Source organism: Ursus americanus, chromosome 5, assembly GCF_024610735.1.
Source record: "Ursus americanus isolate L20-20 chromosome 5, mUrsAme1.1.p, whole genome shotgun sequence".
Classification (NCBI taxonomy): Eukaryota; Metazoa; Chordata; class Mammalia; order Carnivora; family Ursidae; genus Ursus; species Ursus americanus.
This window is the reverse complement of record NC_142131.1, coordinates 55,878,293-55,893,579: the sequence shown is the minus strand read 5'-3', so window position 1 is coordinate 55,893,579 and position 15,287 is coordinate 55,878,293. Positions and strand designations below refer to the sequence as shown.

Here is a 15,287-nt window from a genome sequence, read left to right as displayed (position 1 = left end):
CAGTGATAAAACCTTTCCAATCTCCTACAGAGAGAACGTGGCTCAAAAAAAGGAAAAAAAAAAAAAAAGACAAGGATCCAATACATTGGGGTCAACTGGAAATCCCAACTACCCTTTCTGGAAAGCACTTCTCGAGCAGCGCAACTTGGGAGGGAGAGAGGAGCACATGGTTGTGGGTGGCGGGGGCTGGAGAGGACTCTGGCAGAGCGGAGGCTCTGGTCCTTAAGAGCCACACTCAGAAACAACTGTCCAGCCAGGCAAAATGCCATCAGACTCACTGGGAGAGCTCATTCGGGAACTGCCCTCATCTGCCCTCCATCTTTGGGTATAACCTGTGGGGTGCTGACAGTGAAGTTTAAAAAAGGAAAAAAAAAAAAGGGAGAAGAAGGCAGGGCCAATGTGGGTCTGGCAAATTTTACTGACAGTCATGATTTTAATGTGTTTATAAAACTCACCCCAATTAGTCTGCCTTACAAAGTAAGATCTGCCTCTCACTCTGTCTCCTTTGTTCCAAGGGACTAAAAATTCTACACAATGACTCACATCTCCATTATGAATTGCTTTTTACTCTCTGCTGATCTGGTCGTCAAGCTTGTGTAATCAATACTCTCAATTTCAGAGAGGAAAACAAAGGAACAGAGAAGGTAACTGGCTTGCTTGAGTTACGAAATCTCTCACTGAAGTCCCCAGGAGCGGCTAGGTCCTTCTAGGCAGAGGCATACAATACTTCCATCCGGGGGAAAAAAAGGTTGTGGTTTAAAGTAAAATAAATATCTCTTACATTTAAGTGACGTGTGGTTTCAATACTGACTTTCAGAAAAACCACCAACGGGAAAAATGAACTACCGCCTTTGGGCACAGGAAAGGAGGAAAGGGGTGTTTGCCATGTCCCCACCGATGGCTCTGTTAGTGGCAGGAGTTAGGACAGAGGGGCACAAGCCCATGCGTAGCACCTCTAGGGCCTGGAGCAGGTCAGCAGGTTGGCTGGGTGACTGGTGGGCTTCAGCTCTATGGAAAAAGCAAACTAGCAAGTGAGAACTCACACCCATGACCCTCACAGCAGAGGCGGCCGTGTGGTATTCCTCCATTCTGGTTCAAATCTGCCCCTTATGGGCCTTTTACCAGGAAAGGAGTTACTGACCGGACCTCGATAATCCCATCTGCAAAATGGGGATCATAACGCAGACCTATCCGACTACAGTGAGAAGTCAGCAAGGTCCGTTCTGCCAAGTGTGTCTAACATGGTAGGTGGTCAAGAAGCGGCATCTTGAACCAACCACTCACCCTTTGTTTGCCTCAGGAACCATGAGTAAAGAGATCACAGTGACGGTTTTCCTGTTTAATAAGGAGGCTGATTTAGAAGTGGGCTCATGGGGCACCTGGGTGGCTCAGTCGTTAAGTGTCTGACTCCGGCTCAGGGTGTGATCCCAGAGTCCCGGGATCGAGCCCCACATCAGGCTCCTCCGCTATGAGCCTGCTTCTTCCTCTCCCACTCCCCCTGCTTGTGTTCCCTCTCTTGCTGGCTGTCTCTCTCTCTGTCAAATAAATAAATAAAATCTTTAAAAAAAAAAAAAAAAGAAGAAGAAGAAGTGGGCTCAAACCCAAAACTCAGCTCCATAACTTCCACCAACAGCCTAGAAACAGTATGAAGCCCTCATCAGCACTCTACCCGGGCCCAGAAAAGGGAAAAGGAAGATCCCTTGAGGTTAAAACAAAACACAAGGAAATGCATGGGCCCCTTGGAGAAGACGTGTGAGCTCTATAAAGAAAAGATGAAAACGTAATAAGGAATGCAAGCGCGATCACACTTTGGTAATTGGCGAGGCCTTGAGCTGTGAAGTACCAGATCGCCACGCAAACACCTCGGAATCTCCCGCTTTCCACGCGGCCGTGTGTCTTCCAAAGCGAGACAGATATGTGTATGTATAATCAACCCGTCCAAAGCCCCTGTAGCAGGAGACAGTGCTTTGTTGTAAAACAAAACTGAGATGAAATAACCATCATCCTTTCAAATATCCTCTGAGAGTTTGGTATTTGAGGCACATTCTGTCATGTACTTCTCTCTGACCTCAAACACTTTGATTCTTTTTTTCCAAGTTCACATAAAAGACAGAAAGCTCTCACATTGGTCTACAGCACCACGAGCCTGGACTCAATCTGAATTCTTCGCCGGTGCAGAGAATTCGTTGTTATTCCAGATAATTAGGAAGTGGAGATAAAGGGCCATTACGTTAGAGAGGCCTAGCCCACTGGGAAGACTGGCCGTCGGCTCCTTATTTAAAAACAGATTAGTTCCCACTGCTCCCAGAAGGCTTCCAAGGATACGCTCAGCTATTCTCAGTCCCATCCTGACACCCTTTCCTCCCGTCCACAATACACTTGCAGAATTCGAGAATGCAGCTTGTCTGCAAGGCTGAAAACAAATGCTTCAATTTTCCATTCTCCAAATGAAAATCAATGGCAACAGAGAGGTAAAATCAATGTTCATCGCTCTGTAGGGAGAATCCCACCCCCAGCTCCCGCCCACCCAGAGCAATAAATCAGAAGCAGCCATCTTGACTGGCACAGTATGCCTACAAGCAGAGCCCTCTGTGGGTTGTACGACTTCCTGTCCATCGCTGTTTCCTGAGAGGGCATATTTCTTTATTAAAGTCTAAAAAAACATTTCTAAAACCTAAGTCAGGAAAAAAAACACATTGTTGCATTAGAAACTCTTCTTCCCCCAGTGAGTTCTTTTGCCGGTGGGATTTTTGGCATCTAAGGCCAGACTGTGACTGTTTCCCTAAAGATCCACTCTGCATTATGCAGCTTTAAAGAATGCTCAGACACCCCACTGACCTGTTCTCCCAGACGACCAATGATCTGCATTCTGTTACCACAGATTAGCTTGCATCCTCCAGGATTTCAGGTCAATAGAAATCAGAGTATAGACTCTTTTCTGGACTATGTCCTTTCACTCAGCATAGTTATTATGAAATTTATCTATGCTATTGCATGCAGCAATAGCCTATCTCTTTTTATTGCTGAGTAGTAATCCATTATATGGATGTACCACAATTTGTTTACCCATTCACCTGTTGACGGAGCTTGAGGTTGCTTCTAGCTGTTGGCTATTACAAGTAAAGCTGCTGCGAATATTCATGAGTGAGTCTCTGTAGGGACATATGATTTCATTGTATAATCCAGATACAAACCTTTTGTCAGACCTGTGTTTTGTAAATATTTTCTCTTAGTATGGCTTACCCTTTTATTACTATGTCTTCTGAAGATCAAGTTTTTAATTTTGATGAAATGCAATATGTTTTATCATTATTATTTCTTGCTTTTATAGTTTATGCTTTTTTTGTGCCCTGTTTAAGAAATCTCTGTCAAACCCAAGGTTACTACTCCTGTTTTCTTTCAGAAGTTTTATATTCTTAACTCGTATTTGGGTCTATGATGCATTTCAAGTTAATCTTCTGTATACTATGTCATAACAGTCGATAAAATTTGTATCTACAAAGAGTTGTAGTATCCTGAAAATACTCATTTATAAAAATTAACTGAAGAGAGCCCAACACAAATCTTTATATATGGGATAGGCATCACTTGATCAAATTTTAACGAAAACAAACCAACGGATAAAACCCATGACTAGAAAGAAGAATAGAAGGAGATACGCTAGAATGTTTAATTACTGTTTTTAGCTTACGCAACCATTGCCTATTTCCTGTTTCTTTTTACCTTTCTGTATTTTTCATGTTTGCTGTAAAAAGCATTAAAGATTGTTATACCAAAAATCAATTAAGATATTTTTAAAAAGTCATCTCAGAGAAGGCTTTCCGGCTCTGGGCAGCCTTCACAGGGCTCTTCAGTGCGTAAATGGCCCCTCTGGAGAACCTAAAAGGTGAACACACTACCAAGAATTCACCCTCTCCCGAGCCCGCTCAGTGTGGCTCGACTGCAGGAAGAGATGAAACAAAGAATCTCCAAGGAGAATTCTCCAAAGAGAATGTGAGATTAGCTGAGGCCTCTAGGTGAAACCAAATGCAAACCCAAATCCGAATACCACCCTAATAAAGGCGGATTCCAGCTGAGGGAGGCCGGTTGCCCCACTGGGCTCCCCACCCAAATGCTGGCCCGTCCACCCAGACACTCCGTGCTCACAGACGTGAATGTCAAACAGCTTCTCCACTCACTTCATCTCCACGGGCAAGGAAAGCTAATGAAATTCTCTTGCTGATGTGCTCACTGTCCTCTGTCTCAATCCACTTGACAAGACAGCCTAAGTCTGTAGTTGCGTCGTGAGCCCACGGTGGGCCCAGCCGCCTCTCCATGTGTGTGCACTGCCGACAATCCAGCAGGAGGGATTGCCTCTTGAGCTGCCGCAGAGGCCAGATTGGTTGAGGGGACTGTCTACAGATGTTTCACGGAGAGAAAGATTACTTCCCTGATCGATGAATAAACAGAGTTGTCAACACCGTCTCCTTGGTCAGAGGGGACCCCTGAAGTCTAATGTGGCAGGACAGATGTTTCATCTGGGAAGGTATCCAAGACCCTAAGAAGAGGTGTGTGCTCAGCTGATATGGCAGGGGCCGAGTGATTCAGCCGCCGAGAGGGCACTGGGGGGGGGCGGGGGCTCCAGCTGTAGCAAACACCACTGCAGAGCCGCCCTGGCTCAGACCACCTCCCAAATCCTGCTCAGGGAGTGGGCATGCTGTCTCAATCACAGCCTCCTCTTTGGGCTGTTTTTCCAATGAACAAAAGGTCCCTATCATGAGAAATGCAGTTGTCTTCTTAGTCCTTACCTGCTGTGAATCACAAAGAGGGCAGCAGAAATGACACTGTCATCCTCATGCTGAACCTCACAGCTTCCTCCAGAAGGAAGGCAAAGCGGGCAGAGTCACACTGGGAAGGAGGCAGGGCACCTGGAGGGGGCTACCTTCTTCTCAGGAGCATGCTACTGTGGGGTTTCCTGGCTGACCTTCCAGAATGAATGAGACAGTAACAGTAACTACGATCATAATTGTTTTAGCAACTGGAAGACGAGCCATCTCCACGTGATGCTACACTGTATCCCTGACACAGCTGCGTCTTGCTGAACTCTCACACAAGGACGTGCGTGCACGAAATACCCCGTGCAAGGACTATTAACACTTACGACCTGGAAACTCTCTGAGAGTCACTAGAGGATGTATCCCAACGAAGAGGAACGAGGGATGGGTAAGTGTTTTCATTAAATCCATTTTGCAGATGAAAAAGCACAAATTCAGAAAGGTGAAGTAAGGCGCCAAAGTCACAGAGCTAGGAAGCAGCCAGCCTGGGAACAGAGCCCACATTGGGCTCATTCCCAAATCCCTGCTCTGAGTCACTGTCATTCTGTGGCCACCAGGAGATTGGGAGATGAGGATTACACTTTGAACACAAGCAAACAAGTGATGGTACTTCCCACACGGAAACACGGCGTGCCACGCACACTGCTTACCCCTGGACATGCCCAGTTCCTGCCTCCCCCTTGCGCAGACTGGCACGCAACGCTGATGATCTCTTGTGTGGCACTTACAGAGGGGCTATCTTCTAGGAGGAAACAGGCAACAGACTATCCACGTTGCACACCCATACACACACATACACAACCGGACGGCTGAAACCTAGAGCACTATCCCAAAAAGGGTATTTGGGTATTCGTGGCAAAAGAGGCCCATCTTACCACCTGCAGAGAAGGAAGAAATCACGTGCAGCAGGAAAATCTAGGCTATTTTTCTCAGAGTTTGTATGCCTTAAGAACATTTTCTAGTAATAGCAACAACCAACTTTTTTTTATATCCCGCTCCGCAGCAAACTTGATTTTCCTCGAGGGTAGCGAAGTAACACAAGCCTGGCACATGGTAGGTACTCGATACCCTTTTGTTAAATGACAGTGAACGAATGGATAGACAAGGACAGGACGAAGGGAGAGGCCAACATACGGTAGTAATGGGAAACATAAGCTTTGGGGCCAGAGAGTCCTGGGTTTGAATTGTGGCTGCCACTTCCTGGGTATCTAAGCCAATCGCTACTGCCTCTCTGTGTCTCACTTCTCTCATGTTCAGAGTGGAGACAAAATAAATACCAACTTGACGAAATGGCTGGAAGAACTCAAGGATGTGGTGCTGAGCACCAGGCCCAGAACACATGAGGGTTCAGGGATGAGATCTACCTTTACTTCCAGGGAGAACACTCCAGTCTGCGGGAAAGAGCAAAACACATTGTACCTTGCACATCAGTCTTACCAAGGATCACTGTTTTTAGGTGACCACGGAGGCTGGGTCAGGAGCTGCAGTGACTAGCTCTGCAGAGGCAGAGCGGTGAGGGCTCTGCCCCAGGCAGTCTCTTTACAGGACCATGATGGAGCTTCCCGGGCAGATTCAGAGAAAACCACTGAGGGGACTGAAGTAAATCAGAACACATCCCAAGAGGAGCAGCCAAAGGGACCGGCACTGCTTAGACTTCATGAAGTGCAGGAAGGGACAGGACATCCCACATGGTCCCAGGGTCAGAAAAGAGCTAATGAGCAAAAGTCATAGGAGCTGCATTTCAGTGGGAATCAAGTCCCAGAAAGGCAGTTCTTTGCCTGAGGTCATGGCATGGTGCAGGTGCACGACAGGGCACACGGTCAGATCCAAAACTGGTGGCATGATTCCAATGCCCATGGCTACCCTTCTCCACTGTACAGGAAGAAAGGAGAATAGGCACTGAAATCACCTTCTCCCACCCCCACCAACCCAACTGCACTGGTAAAGAAAGCCGTGCGTGTGTGCGTGTGCACGGACACACACACACACACACACGTGCTGGTTCTTGCTTCGAATATTTCTGTAGGACTGAAAGCACAAGTAGCCCAAACTCACAGGTTCTTTCTGTCATCTACAAAAGCCTAAGCCCACTGGATGGACAAAGCTGGGAGAGGGTAAGAGGCAAAGGCTTTCAGGATCCTAAAGGAGAGTGGAGAGCCCTACTTTCCCCTGGGCTGGGGAAGAAGGGAGTTCAGTGCTGCAGCCTGAGAAAATAGTAAGGCATGTTCTCGGGAGGAGTGGTGGTGTGGTGGTCCTGGGGAGGAAAGACTCCAAACCAGGGCACCCAGCCTGACAAAGATGCCCCACAGCCTATATGGGCATAAGAGCAGACAGCCCACAGAACTCAAGGAACCTCAAAGGCTTATCACGGTGAGCAGGTCAGTGGCAACCAGGAGACTAAAGGCCCCAACACTGTTTCCTTGGCCATAAGCTTCCTGGATCTCTGCAGTCACTCTGGAAGGAGGAATGGCCCCCACAATGACCAAGAAGGGATCTTCTGTTCATCTGCTCAGATGTGGGCTCAGAGACATATAAAGTCGATTTAAAGCAAATACAGATATTGAAATTCTTCAGAAATCTGTGCTTGAGAATTGAGATTCATACCCAGCAGGACTACAGGCACCAAACACCATATAAAAGGGCGACAGAGGGGCGCCTGGGTGGCTAAGCTGGATAAGCGTCTGCCGTCAACTCAGGTCACGATCCCAGGGTCCGGGTATCAAGCCCCACTTTGGACTCCCTGCTCAGCAGTGAGTCTGCTTCTCCCTCTGCCCCCAACTCGTGCTCTCTCTCTCTCTCTCAAATAAATAAAATCTCTTAAAAAAATGGTAACAGAAGCACCTGCTCTCTTCCCCCTGCCCGCTGTCCCCGAGTCAGAGACTGGGTACTCCCAGATCTGTCAGCTGGAGAGTGCCTCCCGGCCTTACCTGGGCAGCAGGTGTTTGCGGCTGACACACAGGGCGGTCTGGTAGTCCTGGGTCACACATACTTTGTGAGGGCTGCATTTCACCTTCAGGCAGGGGTCTTTGGATGGGTCCAGGGCTGAGACAAAAAGAACGAGAAGAGGGGGGTTAGGACCTCCAGGGAAATTTAATTTCTCTTCCTACTCAAATAAACAAGTGGGGCATAAACAGACCATGTGTTTGCACTCCGTGCTGTTTTCTTAGGCTGATGGGGATTGGAATGAATCCCCAAACCAGGGGGAATTCTGTGTCTGTGCACACATTCTTCTTCGACATCAGGATAGTGATTCCTTTGTGTTTTGGGGAGTTTCAGCATCTCCAACTCGGGCAGGAATTACTTTAAAAATCCTTTAAAATCTTACATGCTCCAAGGACCAAGAGCTACTTTTCCCTTTTTGGTTATTTGTCTGCAATTGCTTTTTATGACTGCATCCATGCCTACCTTTACTTATTTCCTACAACGTAAAAAAAGTCCTTGAGGACAGAGATTTTTGGCTCTGGTTCAATCAACATGGACTGTGTGCATCAATGAGCTTATTTTAAATTTTGTGAAGAACTTGAGGACTCGCAGGACCGTTCTGTGCCCCACAAAGTTCTGATCTAATAAGGAGGGGGACAAGCTGACACATAAATATTTATTGTGGGAGGAGATAAGGGCCCCGACGGGCATATGAAATGATAACAGAGCTCAAGAGAAAAAGAGAGATCAATTTCTGGGGCACGGATTAATGAAGTATTAATACGTGAACTGGATCTTAAAGGAGGGGCAGAGTGTGGGGGCAATCGAGGCACGATGACCAGGGCACGCCAGTGCAGGGAGGCACGTCTGGGCCACCGCAAGACACTCCACCCGATGAGTCAGTGTGGGAAGGATGGGGGGCAGGGAGGCGATGTCGATTCAACCCAGGCAGTGGAGAAAGGGTCTCCCGCCACAGCAGTTCGTCAACCGCAATGTCTCCCAGAATGGGCTGAGCAGCAGGCCCTGGGCTCATCAGAGCTCCACAAGCTCGGAAACACACACGCTCCTCAGCTGCTCGTAGCAGAGAAGAGGCCGCAGGGAATTCTCCGCAAAACAAAAGCAATTGTGCCATCTCCCAGCTCCAGGCCCAAAGCCTATTTCGGCAGTAAATCTTTCATAACTTCTCTCCACGGCCACAGGAGGTGACGTTTCCCCATGTCCTCCCCACACAGATATCTGGTTACACAAATTAGCACCCCGAGCAGGGACAGCAAACCTGCCGTGAGAAATGCCATCGTCCCTGTCACGTCTGGGTCCCTTGGCGACCACGATACCCCCGTGCTTAGAGAAGTCCTGATTCCTCTCAGCTCACGCAGGCCCAAAGTCTCAAGACCACCTTCGTCAGATGGCTGCGGGCACTATCTCAGGGGATCGGAACACGCAGCAGCCGGAGGCATTTGTGCTGCGTGAACAGCTCGGGGAGGCGCCCTCCTCAGCAGCAGCAGCTCCAGCCTGCTCTCGACACAGGCAGGTGCATTTTTTAGGCCAGTCAAGTCAGCAACAAGCCCGGGGTCCCAGTCCCAGGGGAGTCAACTGGCAGAGCCCAGTCCCCGAAGGACTGCCCGGCTGCCTGAAGCTTAACAGAGGGAAATGAGCTGCAGGACGAGAAAAGAGGCTGATTCAAGCCCCAGGCTCAGGGCATTCGCTTTGAACTCTTCAGCTGAGGGCTGCATCTGGCCAGCGAATGGCAGGGGGGCCTGGGTCTGCTCTCAGAGTTCCCCAAGGCTGGGCATTCCGGAAACTCACAGCAGGGACTTCCCAGTCCTAGGTGGAATGCTGTCGGTCCTGGGGACATCCACATGAGAAGCCAGGAGACTGGTGTGGCCTCAGGCCACTGGCCTTCTCCTTGGGCAGTGTGTGCCACCCCCAACCCCAGAGTGGCTGCCCAGCCAACTCAGACTTGCTTTCCAAGACTCACGCAAAGTTAAGCCAACCTGCAAAATGACTGGGATGACCGCTAATGACAACCACGCCAATCCTTCGCGGCCCCTCCTCACCGTGGGAGGAGGTCAGACGCTATGGAGCTCCAGAAACTCGGGGACCAGACCACAGGCAGCCCCCACCAAGTACCAGCTTTGGCATTTCCCTGACAGGTGCTCAGTGTTGCAGAGCCCCAGGGATTGTCACCGCAGTGTGCGGCAGCGGTGGAAACCGACAAGGTGATGGATAGCAGAATCTGGAGTACTGCGTGACCAGCTTCAGGGCCGGACTTGGGGTTCCCTTTCTGTAGGCAACCCCACAAACATCCACGTCCACACTGCTGGACGTGGACAGTGTCTGCCATGGACAGTGCCATCTCAGGGCAACAAAGCAAGCCACGCGGAGTGCGGAAGAGCGGGCTCCAGGCCCAGCGTTTCTGAGTTTGAATGTCGGCTCTGCAGCTCACTCACGCCTCAGCTGCCTCTTCTACACGGGGGGGGGGGGGGGGGGGGGAATGCCATCTGCTATTGCCTGGGTTGTCAGGAGGACCACAGGAGTTAATATTTGTGAGTACTTGAAACAGACTTGGTATAGATTACGTACCTCGTAGGTGTTTGCTCATTTTTCGAGCATTCTGTCCCCAGAATGAAAAAGAAGCCTTCATAATAACAAGGACTGCTTAACACTTACCCACTGCTTCCAGACATGCAGGCAAGAAGCAAGCCCTATAATTGGATTACCATATTTAATTCTCAAAACTACCTAAAGTGGTGGCTGCTGTTAACGCACCCATTTTACAAATGAAGGTCTTAAAGGGGAGTCACCGATGGGAGAGGTGCAGAGGGCAATGGGACACCCGGTCGTTTGACTCCAGAAAGCAAACTCCTCACCTTCAATGGCTGGCAGCCTGAGAATCACCTAGGGTGTCCTTTGAGGAGCTGACTGTGGGGCCGCACCTCGCACCTAGTAGAGAGCCCAAGTGCACTGGGTTCTTGGGACGTCCTCAGGGCAGAAAGAGACTCAAGGGATCTAAGTAAGGGGGGTCCAGGGAATCTGGTGTACCCATGCCGGACGGACCATGCAGGACTGCCCCCACGGGCCTCACACAGCCCCAGGGCTTCCGGAGAATGTGAGGTGCCCGCTCCCTCTGAATGCGGTAACCCTCCAGCTAACTCCACAAACTCCTGTTCTGGTCCATTCTCTTTCTGCAGCCTTGCCACGTGGCACGCTACCATTAGGCTAACTACTATAGAGATCACGCTCCTCCCATTCTCGAAGCCAACATACCTTCAAAACAAACAAAAAAATCAGTCCCTTAACTCCATACACATACTTAACAATTTGCATATAGAAATAAAGTCTGCTAAAAATTAATTACCAGGGTCTGAATACTTCAAACATGTATGCGAATTATTTTGAGTAAATGAACTTTGCAGAACAACAAAACAGTAATAAATCAAGCTGTCGGTGTTCATTTAATCACCACGGTGCATTTTGTGTCTGAAAAACAGCAACGCTGAGATTGAGAGGGGATGAGGAAGGTGAAGGGAGTGTGTCATATCCCTTTAAATGTGACCTCTCACTGGGTGTTATACGCAACTAATGAATGATCGAACTTTACATAAAAAACCAGGGATGTACTGTATGGTGACTAACATAATATAATAAAAAAACATTAAAAAAAAATGCGACCTCTCAGTTGTGCTTTTCCAAGCAGCCCCCAGGCTCATGGTGACACTGGAGAGCAGCCGACAGCCACAGCGGAGAGGGCTGTGTGCTCCACTTTCTAAAGGGAATGATAACAGATCAGAATAATAAGTGGCATTTGAGAGGCCCTTTAATAAGGGGCAGGGAGATTGTGCAAGGAAGGAGGTAGGGAGAGCGAGCTGAGTGTGAGTGATAACCGGGAGCAGGCCTAGAAGCTTCCTTATCAAGGGGCTAATGATTTCGGGAGCCTCTGCTCCCAAGTTTCTCTCTCTCCCACCACACGCTTGGCAACAGGATACAGCATTGCCCGCGAGACAGCAGAGCCCCGGACCCTTGCACTGCTCCCCTCACGATGCCCGCAGGACTTCTGAGGACCACACCAGGCCAGCGTCCCTGACACAGAGCGCTCACCGACGAGAGCTTCATTTCACCTCTCCTGCCCAACCCCCAGCACCAGTCAAGGGTCCACTGGCACAGAACACATGTCCAATTAGTTCATTTAATGATTTTTACAGTAACTTTTTCCCAAGAAGAAAAGGAGAACAAACTAATTTGAAGAGAGATGTGGTAAGCTGGGAAACACTGAATTCAAAAGCAAGTTCATTACAGGCTTCGTGTCATTTTTATTTTAATTCATTTTAGTTTTTAAGCTCACTGCTTGGTCTCAATTAAGGTCGTGGTATTTTAATTATCTTAATTGTTTCTAAACTTGTTTTCTAGTTCGACTTACTTTTTAATTAGCTACATTGATTTTCAAATCCAGAACCAAGCCTTTTCGCTGTCAGTGGGCATCCCGTAAACTCATGGGCAAAGGGCCGTAACCCCTTCGAGAGTGGAGCTGAAGACCACCTCAGAGCCACTGAGTGAGGGCGTGTTCCATTTTGTGGGTGGGCCACAGAGTCCCTGAGAGTCACCTGGGGCACTGACACACACTTGGATGTACCCCAGTAACACCCACAGAGCCTCTGTTCTGTGCAGGCTGGAGGCTGGCACCTCCAGAGGGAACAAGACCGCATGCTGGCCTCCCGGGGCTCACAGCTCCACAGGGAGGACAGGCAAGAGGAGGAGAAGCTCAGTGTGTGAGGGGAGAAGGCACGGTACCTCACCTAGCCTTTTGGGGGTAAGACTACCTTGACAGACGCCTATAGAAAATGGGTTCAAGCCAGGTGATGGGATGAAGAAGAACATTCCAGGTAGGAGGTGCCTTTCTTCCCAGAGAAATCAAGGCAAGTCTGGGGAACTGAAGTGTCTCATTGGGCTCCTGACAGGCTGGAGCTGGGGTGGTATGTGATACAACGCGAGGGGGGTGGCAGCATCACCAGGAAGGGCCCTGAAAGCACGGGGAGGACTCCAGAGGACCACGGCCCTCCAAATGCCACAGCGAGACACACATGGCAGAAGCCGGTGACCTCTGGAGCATCCTCCCACGCTGACGTAGTGGAGAGGGGGTACACCTGTTTCAGCCAAAGTAGGACTTTGGTAAGAAGAGACAAGCTGCGTACTCTCGCCCTCCAAGTAAGAAGGGGTCTCAGGGTGGGGGTCTCTGTGGCCAGCTCTTAGAGCCCCCTTTCCTCCTGTGAGGAACCTCTGGGGACAGAAGCCACACAGGATTCTGGGAGGCAACAAGCCTACCCACTGAGTCGAACGAGCCAAGACATGGTCTAAAACAGCCATTGAAGTTGTGGGCCACACCGTTAACTCCAGGAAACTTCCGCAGACAAGAGGCCACTCAATGTACAAAAAGTTGACAAATTAATGAATGTGTGTTGTCTCCTCGTTGCTTTTCAGACCGCTGTCTGCACGCATCATGCTCAGCCGCAGTTCATCTGAAGAGCCGACGCTCCCGGTGATTCATTAGGAGTGACTTAATGGATGGATGACAAAGAAATTACTCCAAACTGCTAAAACCTCGTCAAGCTAAGATCCCAAACATTTATTACAGCTTGTCTGTCCCCATGGTAACCTGTGCATGCATCTGGCTTCCCCTCTCCTCTCCGGAGGGGCTTGTTCACTAGCTGACGACAGAGCCTCACGGAATACAAAAGAGAAGATTCCGCCTACAGATTTTTGCTGGAACCAGAGAAGAATGGCCGTTGGGAAGACCTCTGTCACCATTTTCAGTTTTCTATGCAAGCACCGGCCGTGTTCATCAGAGGCCGAACAAAGGGGCCCACGGGCTATGCGGCTAAGTCAGCCAGGCAGCTGAGTGGTACAGACGGCTGAGCGTGTATGCCCAAGGATGGGGGAATGGCCGCATCTGACCAAAGGTACCCGTCCTGAGAAGAGTTATTTTCTTTCCCCTTCAAACCAAGGACCTAAGAACTCTCTTCTGTGTTTAGACTAAAAGCATCCTCTCTTACACTGCGTGGGGGGGGGGGGGGTAGGGGCTAGGGTGGTATAAGCTTGAAACAGTCTTTTTTGGAGGGCAATTAATCTGCCAAGTCCCTAAATGCTAACAATTTTAAATAATGGTGGATGGGTATACAGGAGTTTATTATATTACTCCCTCAACTCTTTGGTATATAGGAAAATTTTAGTATTAAAAGGAAAGGAGAGAAAAAAGAAATATCGTGTGAGCCAGCAAGTCAACACGTTAGGCAAAAATGTACATCGTAATGGTCAACGGTAAGGGAAAATCATTGGCAACTTGAATGGCCATCTTCTTTACCCTACTTGAGCTGCCTTAACAAAGTACCCCAGAGACTGGGTGACTTGGACAACAGAGTTTTATTTCTGACAGTTCTGGAGGCAGGGAAATCTGAGATCAAGTTGCCACCATGGTCAGTTTCTTGTGAGAGCTCTTCCAGGCTGGCAGACAGACAGCCACCTTCTCACTCTGTCCTTATGTGGCCTTTTCTCAGTGCACACAGAGAGCAAGCCAGGGAGCTCTGGGATGTCTCTTCTTATAAGGATACCTATCCCATAGGTACGGGGCCCTACCCTGATGATCTTATTTAACCTTCATTACCTCTTTAGAGGCCCTGCCTCCAAATACAGCCACAGTGAGGGTTAAGGCTTCAGCATACAAAACATTCAGCCCCTATCACCATCTACAGGGAAACAGTGACCTCACTTACAGGACATCCCTTCATGAAATCTTGTCCGGCTATTATAAAAGAGGAAGTAGATCGGTAGGTACTAGCACAGGTAGATGTTTATAACAAATTAAGTGAAAAAGCAAGTTAAAATACTTGAAATGGCAAAGTAACTTCCCAACACCACACAGCTAATAAATGGCCAAGCCAGTACTCAAAACCAGATCTAGCTGCTTCTAAAGGAGATCTCTTTCCCTTTGCTCTCCTGCTGGCCTTAAGAAGTCCCTCTGTCTACAAAGTCCTAGCCTCCAGCCACTCACACAGCAGGACCTTCGGTTTCTCCACTGTCCTCTCCCTCCTGGGGCTTGCCCTGCATAACCTGTGAATGAATTCAGACTCCCTATGCCCCCGGGCCAACACCACTGCCGCAGCCTGTCACCGATGGGTTTAAAAACATCACCAGCAAAAAGCCCTCTCTGCTTCTTAGAGAATTTTGCCTGCAGCAAGGCAACAATGAAGTAATGACCATTGCTGGGAGCAAGAGCGAGTGTCCAGCCCCGTGAGCATTTGGAATTTACCTCCGAGGCATAAAAGTTAAGGACACCCCATGCCTGGCTAGAAAGGGCTTTGCCTTTCAAGTCATGTGCAAAACAAGACATTACAAGCAACCACTGGTAAGTCCAACATGGCGGATACACAAGTCCTGATCATTAGAAAAGAACGCATGAAGAGAAGTCTACTAGAGCAGCAGTGGAAATATGTTCCGGAAAATCAGAAGCCACAAAATTCTATGAGCATGGCCAGCCAATCCCCCCTTCTCAAAGCTATC

At 48.9% G+C, this 15,287-nt stretch overlaps 1 protein-coding gene across 2 annotated transcripts in view; it reads right to left on the bottom strand.

The window, feature by feature from the left end:
- The window catches only part of SPOCK1 (SPARC (osteonectin), cwcv and kazal like domains proteoglycan 1), a 494,193-nt gene that overhangs the window by 145,185 nt on the left and 333,721 nt on the right, over positions 1–15,287 (bottom strand). For both annotated transcript variants that reach the window (XM_045794635.2, XM_087862248.1), the window contains one exon: positions 7,742–7,856. In XM_045794635.2, coding sequence (XP_045650591.1) covers positions 7,742–7,856 — 115 coding nt within the window. The remainder of the gene's footprint in view (positions 1–7,741; positions 7,857–15,287) is intronic.